Source organism: Bolinopsis microptera, chromosome 7 (genome assembly GCF_026151205.1).
Source record: "Bolinopsis microptera isolate Bmic1 chromosome 7, MBARI_Bmic_1.0, whole genome shotgun sequence".
Classification (NCBI taxonomy): Eukaryota; Metazoa; Ctenophora; class Tentaculata; order Lobata; family Bolinopsidae; genus Bolinopsis; species Bolinopsis microptera.
Window position 1 is genome coordinate 10,425,586 of NC_087078.1, and position 15,807 is coordinate 10,441,392.

Consider the following 15,807-nt stretch of genomic DNA (forward strand, 5'->3'; position numbering starts at 1 on the left):
CCGCAGTCCACCTAATCACGGGCCACTGTGGCTTAAACAAACACCTCCACACCATCCGCAAATCAAGCACCAGTGCTTGTCCTATGTGCGGTGACGGAGAGGAAACTGTCTCACACTTTCTTGGACAGTGCCCAGCTATTGCCCAAATAAGAGGTCAATACTTTCGGGACTACTACCTCTCGGTCAACGACATATTCGACAACCACCACATTACCACAATCGTCAACTTCACAAACCGCACCAAACGCTTAATAGTACCAGAAGAACTGGATCAGACTGGCGTAACTTAGCGCATTAACACATTACATATGCAGCCTTGCCTAACTGATTTATAAACTCATCTGGTACCAAAGCGCGGTATTCCCATTCAGATCATTACCACCACCGTCCTCCACAATTCACACTGTTGTCTCCGATAAACCCCCCCTCATCCCAGAGGTAGGCAAAGCATCTTAATGCTATCCTCTAGTGGGCTTTCTATGCCCAGCCTCTCTTAAAAAAAAAAAAAAAAAAAAAAAAAACACAGCTCCAATAAATGTTAGCTTATTTGCTGACCTCTCTCTGTCCAAACGGAGAGGTAAAGTGAGCCCTACACACACACACACCTGCTCCTACAGACACATATTATTCAAGTTATAATGTGATAACTTGCCGGACATTAGAGGTGAAGTGAGCAGTTAGCAGTACCGGGTCCTCTGATGCTAACTCTAACAATACTGGAGACTGTTTTACTACTATATTATAAATGCGTATAAAACTATAAATTACAAAGTCCAGTATAAAGGACAGCGACAGGTGGAACTTTTCAACCTTTTAAGTCGTGACTTCTGTTAAACTAAGTCGGTGGTGAGTAACCAGATGTGGGCGGTATAACCCGGCTATATTATAAAGGAGTAGTAAGGATAACCCGGCTGCTAACTATACCTGCTACTGCTGCTGCTGGAGGTGGTGGAGATATTAACACGTACCGTGTTATTATGTAGGGCTGTGTCACAACGTGTCAAGTACTACACCTAATATTTTTATAGGTCAAACTAACACGTGGTGTTCACACGTGGTATTGTGGGCTGGGTTGTGAAATACAGTGAGCTGTAAGAGGGTGATTGTTTTAGGTTGGTTGTTTGGAGGTATAATATAGATTCTTGGAATGGCTGAAGAACGTTAAATAACGCTGAAGAACGCTAAAGAAGGCTAAAGACCGTTAAAGAACGCTTATTGCACCGGAGTGACAGTAGCTCGGAAACAGTTTAATATGATTGTACATTTCCATGTAAATGGCAATGATACTGTCGCAAGTTTCAAGTTAATTTGGAACGGCTTAACGATTATACTTAATATTAATATGGAATAATGACTTTTAATTCTATAAACTTTAATCTTGAGTGTTGGTAAAGGAGTAAAGGAATTTGTTGGCGGATCAGAGATCCCCAGTCAGAAGGGTGAACCAGGCAATTTCGCTCTTTGCCATAGCAACTTTGCCAAGTTAAGCCTTTCACTTGTTAATAATAGTACTTCCAAAATTAGAGGATTATAAAGAAGTGGCGTCACAGTAGAGGACGAGTTCTATTAGGATGGTGAAAGATATCGAGCCTCGAGGGAAGAAACTACAACTACTAGAACGGTGGATTAAGAAAACCTCTCTTAGAGAACCTGGCTAAAAAGAATTGTTTTTATTATGTAAGTTTTAATACTATTTTGTATGTTATATTCTATTTTGTTTCCAAAAGAAATAATTATAACAAAGATGTAAGGGGATCATTCCAAAATCAGATGTTTTAATATTATAGCTTCAAAACATTCTTGAGCAGAGTTTGATTCAAAGATTCAATACGTCATGACATCAGGTGGAAATATTGAATACATATTTCAGCTAGTCTTCTGACAAATTCATCTATTTTTGAAATTGAAAAATAGAAGAATCTGTCATAAATCTGTCATAAAAATATCGAATTTATTGAAATTCCGACTTTTTATGAAGACAATCGCTGCGAATATGGTCGGCTTGTCACCGCCATTTTTGTTACTTTCGCCATCCACTTTTTAAGATCTATAAGAATGGTGAGTATGCAGAATTTCCAGGATGAATATCGAAATAGATACAGTTTACTATTGCGCCAGTTCTAAATATTTCGAGTAAATGTCGAGAAATCTTCCTAAATATAACCCAAATACCATACATATTTCTACTTTCGACTTCTGTGTATCCCTAAATTATAACATATATATTATCGGTATGTATGTACCACACTATAAGACGACAATACGACATGTACAAAACAAATATAACACAGACACATCCTGCACATAACTTTGGAACACATCCCGATAAATAATAAAATAAAGATATGCTATTTGTATGTGTAAGATAACTTACAAAAGTTCTTTTTTTTCTAAATATGTGATGTATGTGTAAGTTACACAATTTATTTTTTTAAGTATGTGATATTGTGTGTGTGATGCAGAGTGTGTTACAGCAGAGTAACTCTCAGCTCAGTTCGGTCAACAGCTACAAGAGCTAATTATGATAATTACCCCATGTTAATTAAACACTGTAATTATGCTAATCATACACTGTAATTAACACAATGTAATTAGCTCAGTGCAGATATTGTGTAATTACGAAGTTTGAGGAAGCAGCAATATTGGAGTGCTTTTGTGCTGCACTTTAAAGATACAGTTAGATTAAATAAGTACCTATTACATGTATATTACGTGTATTATGTTGGAAATGTCCATGTTATCTGACTAATAGTGACGCAATCAGTTATACACCACAGTCATAAGCCACATTTCTAGTTAATCAGAGCATTTGCACGTGCGTTGCATTTACACGTGCGTTGGACAATGTATGATATGTTGTTAAATACACGCAGTAGTAGTGATTAGTACGTTTTATCTTTATATCTCTATTCTCTACAGGTATATAATATTATAATGTTATTTTACATACGGCATGTGAAGATAATAATAATATACTTTCTTTGGTTCTACATTTTAGGGTAACATAATATTACTGAAATCTATCCGTTTGTAAGATCAATAAGTCTACAAAACTTCCCACATGTCTCATAAATATCCGGGATATCTGTAATATAAACTAAAAAATAAAGTAAAATAATCACTGCATTTGAACATTGTGCAACTTTTGGGATTTAAAGAATAAGCTTAATACTCCTTTATTCATTTTAGACTAGACTGCAAATTTACAAAAGTGTGGAACGCAGTGGAATGAATGCGAGTATTATGTGTTCATAGAAACACTGCAGTCTGGCATTCTGACAGAGAGGAGTTTTTGAATTCGAGAGGAAAGTCAAAGAGGACTTTTTTAGAAGAGCTGATCTTTTTTATCTTTTAGGGCAAAACAAAATGTTTTAGTCGATCTGTTTTCTGGACATAAGCGGAAAACATTTTTGGGAAATTATGACACATATTTCGGCCATTTATTATAGTCTAGGATACATTGAGAAGTTGACGAAGAAATTGTTAATGACTGAGAAAGTACATCTTACATTCTCAGTCGTCAGATATACAATTATCAGAAAACAATGTAATACACATTAACGCTTAAGAATCAACCTCTCTGGCCTCTGCAGGAGCTCAACTCCTCTCACAATAAATCTATCTTGATTCAAGGTTGATTCTAAACTCTGGCTAGCTTTTAAAACTTTTGGCTCCGTGGCAACTAAGTATGTATATTGCAATTTTTCCAATAAATATTAAATATATTTACATACATTATGATACAAGGGATCAAGGTTAGACCAGGTACAGTGAGATGCATTTTCAACATCAAAGGTTAAAAAGGCAGTTAAATTTAGAACATAGCTCTTGATATGATGATATCTTCCCAGATAATATCTTAAAGATAATATCTCATAATGGTTTTCTGTTGATTAAAACTAAATTAATTGAGCTGGATACATAAAATTTGGAAATTCAAAGTAGATTGCCAAGAGACACTTTGCGGTCGAAATTAGACGGAATCCGATCATAACTTTCCAAGATCATTGTTTAATGTGTCGTTACGACAAAAACTAATTATTTTATTCGATTTCACGAGATAGGTCACCAATTTGGTATTGACGGTTGTAAATACTTACGGGACTAAGAGAAAATGCAGCCAAAAGCGAGTCACTTGGTTGCGATTGCAGTAGCGGTTACCATGGTTACCTACCTTACCGGTTATGTTGTACAAATCACAATAATATTTCGACTAAACCATTCCTCTTAGAGTAAATGTTTAACTACCCACAGGTTTTGCTGGCAACATTATATATATGACGACATAGCAACAATTTAACCTACCTGTAAAAAGATGGCCACTACTTGCTTTTAACCCTTTAGCAGCTTTGATATTTAAATGAAGTTGAGCAATATGGGTAGAGTGTGTATTTACTGTATACGGTATCTCTCTCGTAAAACAGAGCTCAGTGGACAAGATTAACCGTTTCAGTCGTAGGCAATAATGCATCAGCAGATCGACATAGTAAAGAATAGTGCAAGTGGCATTCCCAAAATTATCATTTGCAATTTAGCTAGACGGTAAGTTTCTTCATATTTTACTAGAAAGTGACATTCTTTAAATAAACCGTAATGTTGCAAGAATGTTGATTTCCTAAATACTAGCTTGACACTTTAAAGATCTTGTTCAGCATTAATATGCAGGGATGTGAATTTAAAGTCCAGATTTTTACCAGGATTTGAGTACAAAGCTAACCTCCTGTTAGCGGATCCTTTTAAAACTACCAGAGTCTAGACACTGTATAACTAAATATCCTAAACAAAAACTAAACTTTACTGCCATAGCTAGCTGCAGTGTGGATTTAATCATTACCTGTCATTTGGTTCAGGTACCATCGAGTGCCTGAAAGCAGGGATAATTAAATAGTAACAATGATAACGGAATGGTAAGACAATTTGTTGGTATGATAAACCCCCTCTCTCCCCACAGCTTCAGTGATAACGTAAAATGTGAACGACCCCTTATCACATAACACTTAGAAAGAAAACTTATGTCGTTTACAATTTACATTCAATTATTACAATACGATTCATAATTTTGTTAGACTGTGTCAAGGACTTACTTGTTCTGTCGACGTTTGGTGTAACCCGAAGTATTCCTGTTATCCTTCAAGTTCTCTGTAAACTGGAAGACTTTCCAATCGTCAGCATCACTCCTATCGTCCATGTTCTTCAGCTTCTTTATTTCTTTGCTTTGAACCTTACTGTTCAGACAAGATCTAGGGAAGCAAATTTAGGCATCTTTAAACAAATGTTACTAATGATTTGTAATAACTAATCGCTATTTTGATAAGATCTGAAAACTTAATAACAGGGATTATAGTTGGACATATAATGGATTGAATGAAATTTTAAATCAACAATTGCAAAGAATCAATCCTACAGAATTTACTATCTAAACTGTATGGTACTGTAACATCTAAGAAGCATGAATGCATTTTACCTGAAGTTTCCTTTGATGGCAGTCGGTTGATTGTGATTTCTTGTATTGCCAAACTTATGTGTCCACCACTTAAACATGACACCCAATTTGTCTGGGGTCAGATTCTTGTCTGCACGAGGCCATAAGATTTTAAATACTTGCTGCTCCTTGTTCACCCAGACGCAGCCCTCAAAGGTTCGTCTGTCCAAGTGATGCTTGAGCCAGCCAATGAACTGAAGTGTGCCCATACCCTGGTTCCCTACGAGATATTAAGTTATCAAGAGCATAACATATTACATTTCAGTACCTTTAAACAATTAGTATAATAATTAGCATTGTTTGAGAAAGCTTTTATCCCATAATTATAATTGCCAAGCCTCTGGAAAGCGTTAAAACGTTAAATACACCCTTTCCGCTCTTTAAAGCCTATAACCTAGTACTTTAATGCAAAAACTGTAAAATCAGAATTTAATTTGGATAGTAAATTTATGAAAGTTTAAATCAACAACAAAAAAATTCCAAACAATTTTATTTAGTATCAATTAAAGAAAGCAAAACAATATTTTTAGATAGAACATTTGAGTTTAATGACTTAATTATAAAATTATTGTGTATAGTTTCTGTAAGCATTTTCCTTACAAAAACGTTTTGCGACAGTTGAATAAAATCGAGACAAAAGGCATTAAAAACCAGTGACAAAATTACCTTACCTAAGGGCAATATTACTGAAGATTAGGCCTATCTGTTTTCAAAACGTCCGATTGGTACAATATTGCATTTCAACATTCGGTCGACGCAAAAATAAATAGAGGGGCACTGCCTATAGATCCTGAATCTTATGAGGATTTTCTTCAGTTGACAAACATTAGGGTATCTTTAATTAATGTTCTGTACACCCAGCTCAGGTGCAATGTGATGTAAACCACATGAATTAATGCATAACTGACAAATAACCTCGAAGGCCAAAGAAGGTTAGGAAGAACTAATGATAAAAAGTGATAAATATTTTATTGTGCCCATCTAATTTTGACAACTCTGGTTGGCTCGAATTATTCAAGAGCCCAAACAATCGAATTTTAAAATTTTTTAAACAAATTCATCGAATAAAATGTAACAGAAATTGAGAGAAATTCAAACAATATACACATAATATAGCAATGACCCAGTGGCGTAACGAAGGGCCCCGCTGACCCCGCTGTGCAGGGGGGCGCCGTCTTAGGGGGACGCCAAATCGTCGTTTGAATGTGGGACAATTTCGAAAACTTAACTAAAGTACTAGCAAAACTGCGCGTTTTGCTCTAGATACACACTTTTTTAGAGATTTTACCGGCGTTTCCTTTAAAATCACCTAATTTGTTCAATTTTAGGGAGGGGCACCAAAAGGGGAGGGGGCACCAACAGGGGGGCACCTTTTCGGCTGGGGGGCACCAACAGGCAATGTTACGCCACTGCAATGACCCTATATAAAAATTCAATAAAATCTTAGTAAATTTTATAAAAACCCTTCAAGTAGTTAAAGTAGCCAATTCAATTTGTTGGCTCTTGATTTATATCTAAATCTGATATTATTATTATTGAATAAGAAGTTCAAAAAAACACAAGCCAGTCAAATAGCCAACAATCTGAACCAATGGAGGGCTAGGGCCTAAGTGTTACTGTGTAATTAATTGGAGAGGACGAAACTGAGCTTTAAACATTACAAGAATATAAAAAACTTAACAACAGAAATTCAAACTTTATAACTACAGGCTTTTTAACTTTAAACTTTTTAACTACACCTACTTTCAAGTATAGGTTCACATCTTTCTTTACATGTATACTCGGGAAATGTTTCGAAACTCAAATAATTTTATTAAGTTGTAGTTTGTACGATCAAAAACATTCGTAACAGGGTGTTACAAAACACAAATGAAGAAGCTTGACAGCACGGATACAAGGATACAATGATACAAGGATACAAGGATACAAGGATACAAGGATACAAGGATACAAGGATACAAGGATACAAGGATACAAGGATACAAGGATACAAGGATATACGGATACAAGGATACAAGGATACAAGGATACAGTGCAGAAGTGACAATTACTGTATTGAGTACACAATAGTTGTAATTATGAAATAATTAAAGATACGCAATTCTAATTATTTACAAATGTGTAGGGATAATTTAGGAATACTATAATACTATAACTACTACTGACAGTAATACACTTTAAGGGTATGCATCGGCGTGTAACTAAAACTATGACTGACGATTTTGGATTGAGTCCAGAGCATGTATAATGTCTACCCATGTCAGTCCCATATCATTTCATGCACTCATTTAGACAGACTATAAGCATGAGTTGTGTTATGAATGTATATACATGTGAAATGTATATGAAACACGTTCAATCATGTTGGCACTTTATTCCTCACTCATTAAGACCAGACATATTATCATTTATTTTTTCGCGAATTAAAAAAGCAAACTACTAACTACATTCTTAAAAACTAATAATTAAATGTAATGACGAAAATGAAAAATTCAGTTCACAGTAGCAAAAAATTAAAATTAAATTTATGATTAAGAATCTTGTCAATAAATTAGTGCGCGGCACATTCAATCCTTTAAAGCTATGAAACTATAGCAGTACTAAACTGCTTATGATATATCATATACACAATATAATAAATACAAAATATATATATTGTGCATGTAACAGCATTGAGCATCGAAACGTATTATATTGAAAATAATTTCAATTGAACAAATTTACCAAAAATGAAGAAATGGTAAATTTATTTCTAAATTTTAAAAGCAAAAATTATTCCTGAACAAATGTTTTATTGTTTATTTCATCGTTGTCAAAAATTTGTATCACGTCGTGACCGGGCCCCATTGTCGTTTCACTAAGTAAAGTTTCAACGATACAACGTGCAACGGGTTATACAATGTACAATTACGTATGACAATCAATAAATATTATTTGCAATTTGGTGTACGTGCGGCGTTACCTTTACTACTTGGAACCGCAAGCTATTTTTTCATAAACATAACCTGGCGTAATTGAATCCTCTAAAACGCTCAAATAGGCGCGTTAATGCGATTTTACAATCAACTAATCAGATTTTACAATCTAACTAAGCGCGCGGCTTTTATAACGCATACGTCACTTCTTTTTTATTGGTAGTTGGTGTGCACGTGATCTTTTGCGCAGCGGTAAATGGTTCGGAACGAGTCGTTTCACTAAGTTAACGATACAGGGGAGCCGCGCACGAAGTGCGCGGCGGGTCATACAACGTATGACAAAAGATTCGGCGGGATGACAGGCTAAGCGCCGCCCAGCAACAATCGACGACGATCCGAAGCAATAATGCTAGTTCGCACGGTGCGTCGAAGCAGTGAAGTCCTCCAAGGCGGAAATATAGACTGCACCATTGACGAATGTTACTAGTCTATATTTCTTCCAAGTAAATATATATTTTTCGTCAATACAGCTGCGGGCATGAAACGTGAAACAAGCGCATCCCAATCGTGTATTGCGCTACAAATACAAAATATAATCAATTAAAAATTCTGGTATTTGGGTTGCTCTAGCCAGAGCTCTGTCGCTTGCAGTATAGTAGCGCGACCGCCGCTTTGCAACAAGCGCGTCACGCAGTACGCGTAGACACATGCACCCGTGCGCGCAGTGTTGTGACCTCTCTTCGTCGTATTTTACATATATTTGGACGTTGACAATTTATTCCATTGATAATTTTAAAGTTTTAACATTTTTATATTAATTTCTTTTACAATTTAGTTTTAAAACGATTAGGCTTGCTTTCTGTGAAAATTTTATGTACTTTCGTAAAATAATTTTGATGTGGCAGCGATTTGAAAAAGAAATTAGTTAAAAATGATACAAAAAAATCGGAAATTTTTGATATTAAAACATGCATAACTTGGGCTGTGTTGACAGTAGAAAAATAATTTAACCCTTGTCCGAAAGGTTTAGAAAATTTTTACACGCCGCGCATAATTGCCGCGCAATTTCGCGTGTCAAATCCGTCGAAGAGTGAACATAATTGATGAAGGAGCACTTTGAGATTTACATCTCGTGCGTCCAGTGTTGACGCCCTAATCGCGCTCTGTTCACTGTTGCCCCTCGTTATTCCATCATCCATACATCTGCTCTTAGTTGCTTCATAATGTGTCAGCAGTAATCAGCCCTGCTGTATTATATATTGTACTTGATTGTTGATACCTAATTAATTAACTGTTTACGATGGCAGTTATGGCGGATAATGATTAATCACTCTACAATCGCCTGTCACGTGACTTCTTCAACCCGTTCTGTAGATGGCCCTAAACAACTATTCGAAACCCGGAAACCTCTAATCTGATCCCAACCCTAACCCTAACCAAATCCTTTACAAAAGCATATACTGAAACACTAAAGAGTAATTAGGCTAACTTCCTTATACGGTCATATCACGTGATCGAGATAGTTTTTCGCCAATATCTCGTTAGGGGATAATTTTAACCTTATGTCATGGGGGTAATAGGTAAGTGCTTAGTAACCTCTTTGCTTTTATTCGAGCCTTTTATTAAATCGAAGTTACAGTTCTAAATAAATTCTAACGTTTAACTTTAATAAGCAAGTTTGGACGCAGGCTAGAAACGAGTTTAATCCACTAAGTTTTTGATTATTTGTACCTTTTTATCATACAACTTTTTAATTTCAGCAAATTTTAGTTAAAGAGTAAATCAAAGTTAGCAATCATTGAACTCAATAGTTAAAAAGGTGACTGTAAAAATAGAACTTAGATTTCGATACTTTTAAATGAACCCTTAGTTCTAATGATATAATTTTAAATTATAACTATAAGATGTTTAAATTTTCCTGATAGCTAGATCATAGTCATGTAGAAATGAGGTTAAACATTGTCATGCAGAAATTAGGTTAAAATCATTTTTTCCATAGAAAACACAGTCACGCCTTGACCTTAATTCTTGTACTAACATATTACTTTGGAAAAGTCAACAAAACAGTTGCAGTAAATAGTGTCTAAACGTGTCTTTCAGCATTCTTCGTTAGCTTTATGGTTGCCTGCAGCTCGTACAGGAAGAGCTCCACGTGGTGGTTCGTGTAAACGTCTAGGGATTGCCTGCAATATGTATGAGGATCAGTGGAACTGTTGGTCTTAACTCTTACTCAAATCCACCCGTAGGGCGCTTGGTTCATCGTGCTAGTTTTATTAAACGAATATGAATACTGTAGAATACTAAAATTTTCGTGATCTTATAAAATTTTGGTACACGTAATCCTTAGATGGCAAGTACGTACGGTACAGGGCTTTAAGTACGTACGGTACAGCTACTTTTAAAGGTACGTACGGTACAGGCACTGTAAGGTACAATTTTTTTCAAATTTTTAGAATCCACTTCTATTCAGTGAATTACTTGCAATTTTTTATTAGTATTATCATCATAATTTTTGAGACAGAACTAGAAGTCGAAAATAAACACACAAATTAACCGGTACTACACTACTACTACTTGTAATTATCGTTAAACTCAAAGCTTCATCCTTTTGTTGCAGTATACGAACACCAGCTTTTCAGCTAGCTCAGGTCGCAACCTTAATCTACGCTTGTCCATTGCTATCAACTGGATTTGTACCTTTCAGCCTACTTTATTAAGTACGTACCGTACAGCTAATTTAAAGGTACGTACCGTACGTACTTGCCATCTTAGACGTAATCCTGTAGTTCTAGATATTTTACAATTCTACAAATTTGGTTTACCCGCTACATTTCGTTCAGAATTACGATACAATTTGGAGATGAATTAAAGTAGCTATTTTATGTCCAACAAACTAACCTTGTGGCGGCGTCATTTTGTTCAGTCAACAGACAATTTCTTTCCTCATCAACTATTGTACTGATTGTGATGGGGAGTTAGACTGTATGAAATAATTAGACAATGATATGATTAATTGTAATTTAGTAAAAGTACTTTTAAGATGAAACTTATACTTAGCCACAAACCCAGTTTTTTTAATCTCACAACCCAGTTTCCTATGTTCTTGAATATTAGTCAAGAAATGAAACAGTATTAATTATTGCATGAAGGATCTACTTTTCTGTATTATATGATCTGCAAACATTACACAATACACTTAAAGATTACAAATTTGACAAACGAAATGTGGTGAAATATCTTTGGGACTGTAGATAAGATTGCACTGTAAAATATACACATGTACATTGTACTTATGAAACAGTTGGCCAGTTTCCAATCGTTAAGTAGAGTCAGACAGTATAGACTCCAAGAAATACTATTGTAAAATATCGTTAAAACCAGAATAATCCTCCGACCGGGGCGTACCAATGATAAACTTTGCCTACGCACTACACACCGTACTAACTAGTCGTATAGAGACTAACACTAGCTACGACTAACACGTGTCTTACCCCGCAAAACCATCGATAACTGATGATAACCTATCTAATCTTATAACACTCAAATCCAAACGGTTTTTCTACATTAAACTAGAACATTCGAAAAGATCACTAAGCTATAACCATGCTGCATCAGCTTACCAATACCATATTACACTGATACCCGATCCACGATTTGGTATGTTACTTCGTGAATATGGTGAACAGGCCGTTGCTATCTGCACTGTATTTCAAACATATCCAGTGGGACATGTTCCTCGTCTCGCACATGGGATACACTGTAACTGCTCTGTCTCAATAATCAGACCACAAACAAGTTGGTAATAAACGTTACACATCTTCTAAATTTTATCACGTTTATATATACAACTAATCTAGTAATTCATTCATTGCTCATTCCGTATGTTGCATTTCATCACTTAACAATTAAGCGGACCAACTATTATTATTATTATTCCTCCAGGTTCAACGGAGAAGAGACATTGGTGTTAGCAGACTTCATTTCTAACACAATATGTAAGCATTTGAACTGGGAAATCATTTTATTATGTATTGATAAAAAACTAGCAATTGTATACGAAATCGCTAACAAAGCACATAACACGTTAAATTGCGCGCGTGTAACTACACGTGCCAGATTAAGCTCTACGTGAAGATCATATATTACAATAATTGTGCAACAGAAGGAATCCCGATAACTCTTGACCTCTGCTAGATCCGGAGGATGTCACCATTTTACCTTCACACAGACAGTCTACCTCTGGGTGTGTCCAAATTTTCAAAACCCTCCCCTCCCCGGACGTCTATATTTCCAACTGCTTTTACTTTTAGGAGCACAAATAATACTTGACAATAATACATTTAGTGTCGAACAGGTTTAGCATAGTTACATTTAGGTACTCGTTCAAAATACAGGGATCTAAACTTACAGAGTAATTAGTGTCAAAGAGTTGAAATAAATGGGGCTTTTTCGTTAATTCTGACAAAATTTCCAGACGTCCGGATTTTCAGAAACCACACCCTTCCTATTTGCCGGACGTCCTAAGTAGATGGCCCCTAACTATTGCATTTGGTTAAGAGGTCCGGTCTCAGCCGGGTCTCGGCGTTCTCCTATGGTAACTTCAGTTGCTCATCAAGATCAGACATCGCCACCCAGTCCCGAGATGCACTCAGGTCCCAGGATACCAAAACTACGCTCTGTGCACTCTTCTTCGCTGGAAACTTCTTGCTTCCCTCAGGCATAAAATCAATGCATTGCTTGGTCTCCTTCACTCTATTCTTAGACGTGTTCACTCGGCGTTCACAATGGAAAGTCACGTGGTCTGTGAGTTGTTTGAGAACCTTATCATGCCGCCACCTGTAACGCCCTTGGCTCAGTGAGACCCTACAACCAGATAGAATGTGTTGTATGGTCCCTGTCCTATCCTCACACAGCTTGCAAAGTCCATCCTCTTCTTCACACCGCTTCAATGCTAAGGCTGGTGTGACCACAGTACCATAAGTCACACTGAGCATAAAACCTGTGAGCGAATCACTATACTTAAAGAGTTTGTGCCAGCTCATGTCCGTCTTCATAACCTCTTCCCTCCACTGTCCCCATCTTGACTGCATCTCAAGAGAGCCGCATTGAACTTCATATTCGAGGTTTCTTTTAACTCTCTGAAGGACCTCAGCTTGTTGTTCTCGGGCGTTCATCTTCTTCCACGGTTTCTTCCATTCTCCAAAACCAATCCCTGCCCTGCTGTACGGCTGGACCATTCCTCTCACCTCTTCACAGACTAAGTCCCTCTCAGCACAATCTAGTTCCTTGTCTGGTCTCCAAACTCTCCCTGACCTGACTTGCGGTTGAATCGCCCTTATCATGTCATCAAAAAACTGCTGGTAGGACTGATCTGCATGCAGCGTCGACATTTCTCCAGCTTCCAAGTATCGGACAGGCAGCTGATGGGCAAGGCCCCGTAGATGTTTGACTAAATAAGCAGATGTTACTCAGTGTATGGCCTACACCCAGCCACTTCCTCATCAAACTGTGCTGCCTCTGTTCTAATCCACCGACCCAGGAACTTGATTGGCTTTTCCGCTACGTTTGGAATCACCCCTCCCCCTAGACTAAAACTTTCTTCGACGCCTCCACTTCCACTGTTCTCTTCATACCATTCTACTACTACTCCCTCTTCATGACCAGGGCTCTTGAGTTGGAGGATTTCAACTGGAAACGTGACCAGTCCACATATCTCTTAAATATATTGAGCAGTGTTTTCATATCCTTCATCTGGGCACAAGTAAAGTCAAACAACTGGATGGATCACATCATTAATTATACGGCACTAATATGCGACAATAATTAAAACTAAAATGAGAGAGTGACGTGCCACACCCTCTGAAATCAATGAAATTTGGCGAAACTTTCAGAAATACTAAGTTTGACCCACATGTGAAGGTCGCTAAACTATAAAATGTAATATTTCAGGTACAAATTCTACTAGTACGATTCGATGCAGTGGAAGAGGTTGAAGTTGACGTTTAAGCAGTCACCCTGCCGAACAAGAAATCAGTCAGGCAAAGAGGCTAGGTTGACTAGAAACTCAATCACTGTATCCGTGGAACTTGCCGGAAGCTATCTGAGTTATTTTACCTCCTTATTTCAAATGACCTCCAAACCAATTACATTGAAGAGGTGAAGAAACCATTGATATTTACTGAATTAAATGCAACTATAAAACCGAAATAGTAATACACTACTGACTACAAAGAAACATCTTACATGGGGCAATGGCTCATATAAGTGTTCATATGTTAGTTTTCATGTCATAGCCGTTGAAAAAATATGGCAGAATGACAGGCTGAATGTGGCCCAGTAGAAGAAAAAAACATTATAATTCTTTCCGACCATAATAGAAATACTATTAAACTAGAATGAAACAAAGAGTATTACATTTTTAAATTAGTCGAGTCAACCAAATTTCACAGAGAAGCTGGACATTTATACAAAAACTTAAACGCAATGTGTATGCGCCGTGACCATGGTCACGGCGCATAACCATTGCGCCGTGACCGTTGGTCACGGCGCATGTCCCGTAAGATGCTGCGCACATTTTTGATTTTAAAATGGCGGGAACACATTTCAACTGCCATTGATATACAATACATTGTAGTGCATAGTGGAGTGTGTGGTCTGATAGTAGACAGAGGATTTATTTGGAACATTTCCGGTGCCTTAAACTGTTCTCCACTGTGCACTGCACTGAGCACACTGACTATTTGATCGCTTAAACGAATAAGCGAGCTTTCAAAAACATAAGCTATCAATGTTTCATGCTGTACACATATTCAATATTGTTTTCTTTTTACATAATTGATAATATCCCTAATATATTTTCAGGAGTATAGGTAATCAGACACTAAAGAGGACCAATTATTCTATGTTCTACATCTTCAATGATGAATAAAGATCTCGGATTGCTTCTACTAATGCATGATGTGTTAAAATGAAAGAGAAAGAGAAACCACTCATTTATGATTTACTTTTAGTATTATGTCTTTCACTGTTTTGACAATGATATTGAAGTTGATCTTAAAAACTGACTATGAACCCTTGCTAAATGATTTGGGAAGGTGTTAGGGCTAAATATGCCTGTAGACATCACTTTCAGTGATTTTTATGAAATCAATGATTAGGGTATATTTTGGGACTGAAATAAGCGCAAGACCTTCGACGTTTCTATTGCTACTGTTTTTTTAATTTAGCAAATATACAAACAAATTTTATACTGTCGTAAAGATAAAATATTTAGTTATCGGATAGAGACTTGAAAATTAAGTATTACAATAACTAAGCTAAAATATTCAATGTTAAACTCAAAAATTTTCACGCGTTTATGAAGAAATATTTAGTTCTGCGCGTAGTTTTTTGGTCACATCTACGGCAAAT

The 15,807-nt window shown here is 36.5% G+C and overlaps 1 protein-coding gene and 1 long non-coding RNA gene across 2 annotated transcripts in view; one reads left to right on the forward strand and one right to left on the reverse strand.

Moving 5' to 3' along the window:
- LOC134817914 (uncharacterized) overlaps window positions 1-5,698 on the reverse strand; it is a 53,319-nt gene extending 47,621 nt beyond the window's left edge. The window contains exons 1-3 of the mRNA XM_063827284.1: window positions 5,465-5,698; window positions 5,085-5,240; window positions 4,835-4,864 (exon numbers count right to left, since the gene is read on the reverse strand). Of these exons, the coding sequence (XP_063683354.1) occupies window positions 4,835-4,864; window positions 5,085-5,240; window positions 5,465-5,691 (413 nt within the window). The 5' untranslated portion in view covers window positions 5,692-5,698. The remainder of the gene's footprint in view (window positions 1-4,834; window positions 4,865-5,084; window positions 5,241-5,464) is intronic.
- An 8,636-nt stretch (window positions 5,699-14,334) lies between these two features.
- Window positions 14,335-15,607, forward strand: LOC134818524 (uncharacterized). Its single transcript, XR_010160666.1, has 2 exons — window positions 14,335-14,553; window positions 15,259-15,607. It is a non-coding gene; the product is annotated as an uncharacterized LOC134818524 (long non-coding RNA).
- The last annotated feature ends 200 nt before the right edge of the window (window positions 15,608-15,807 follow it).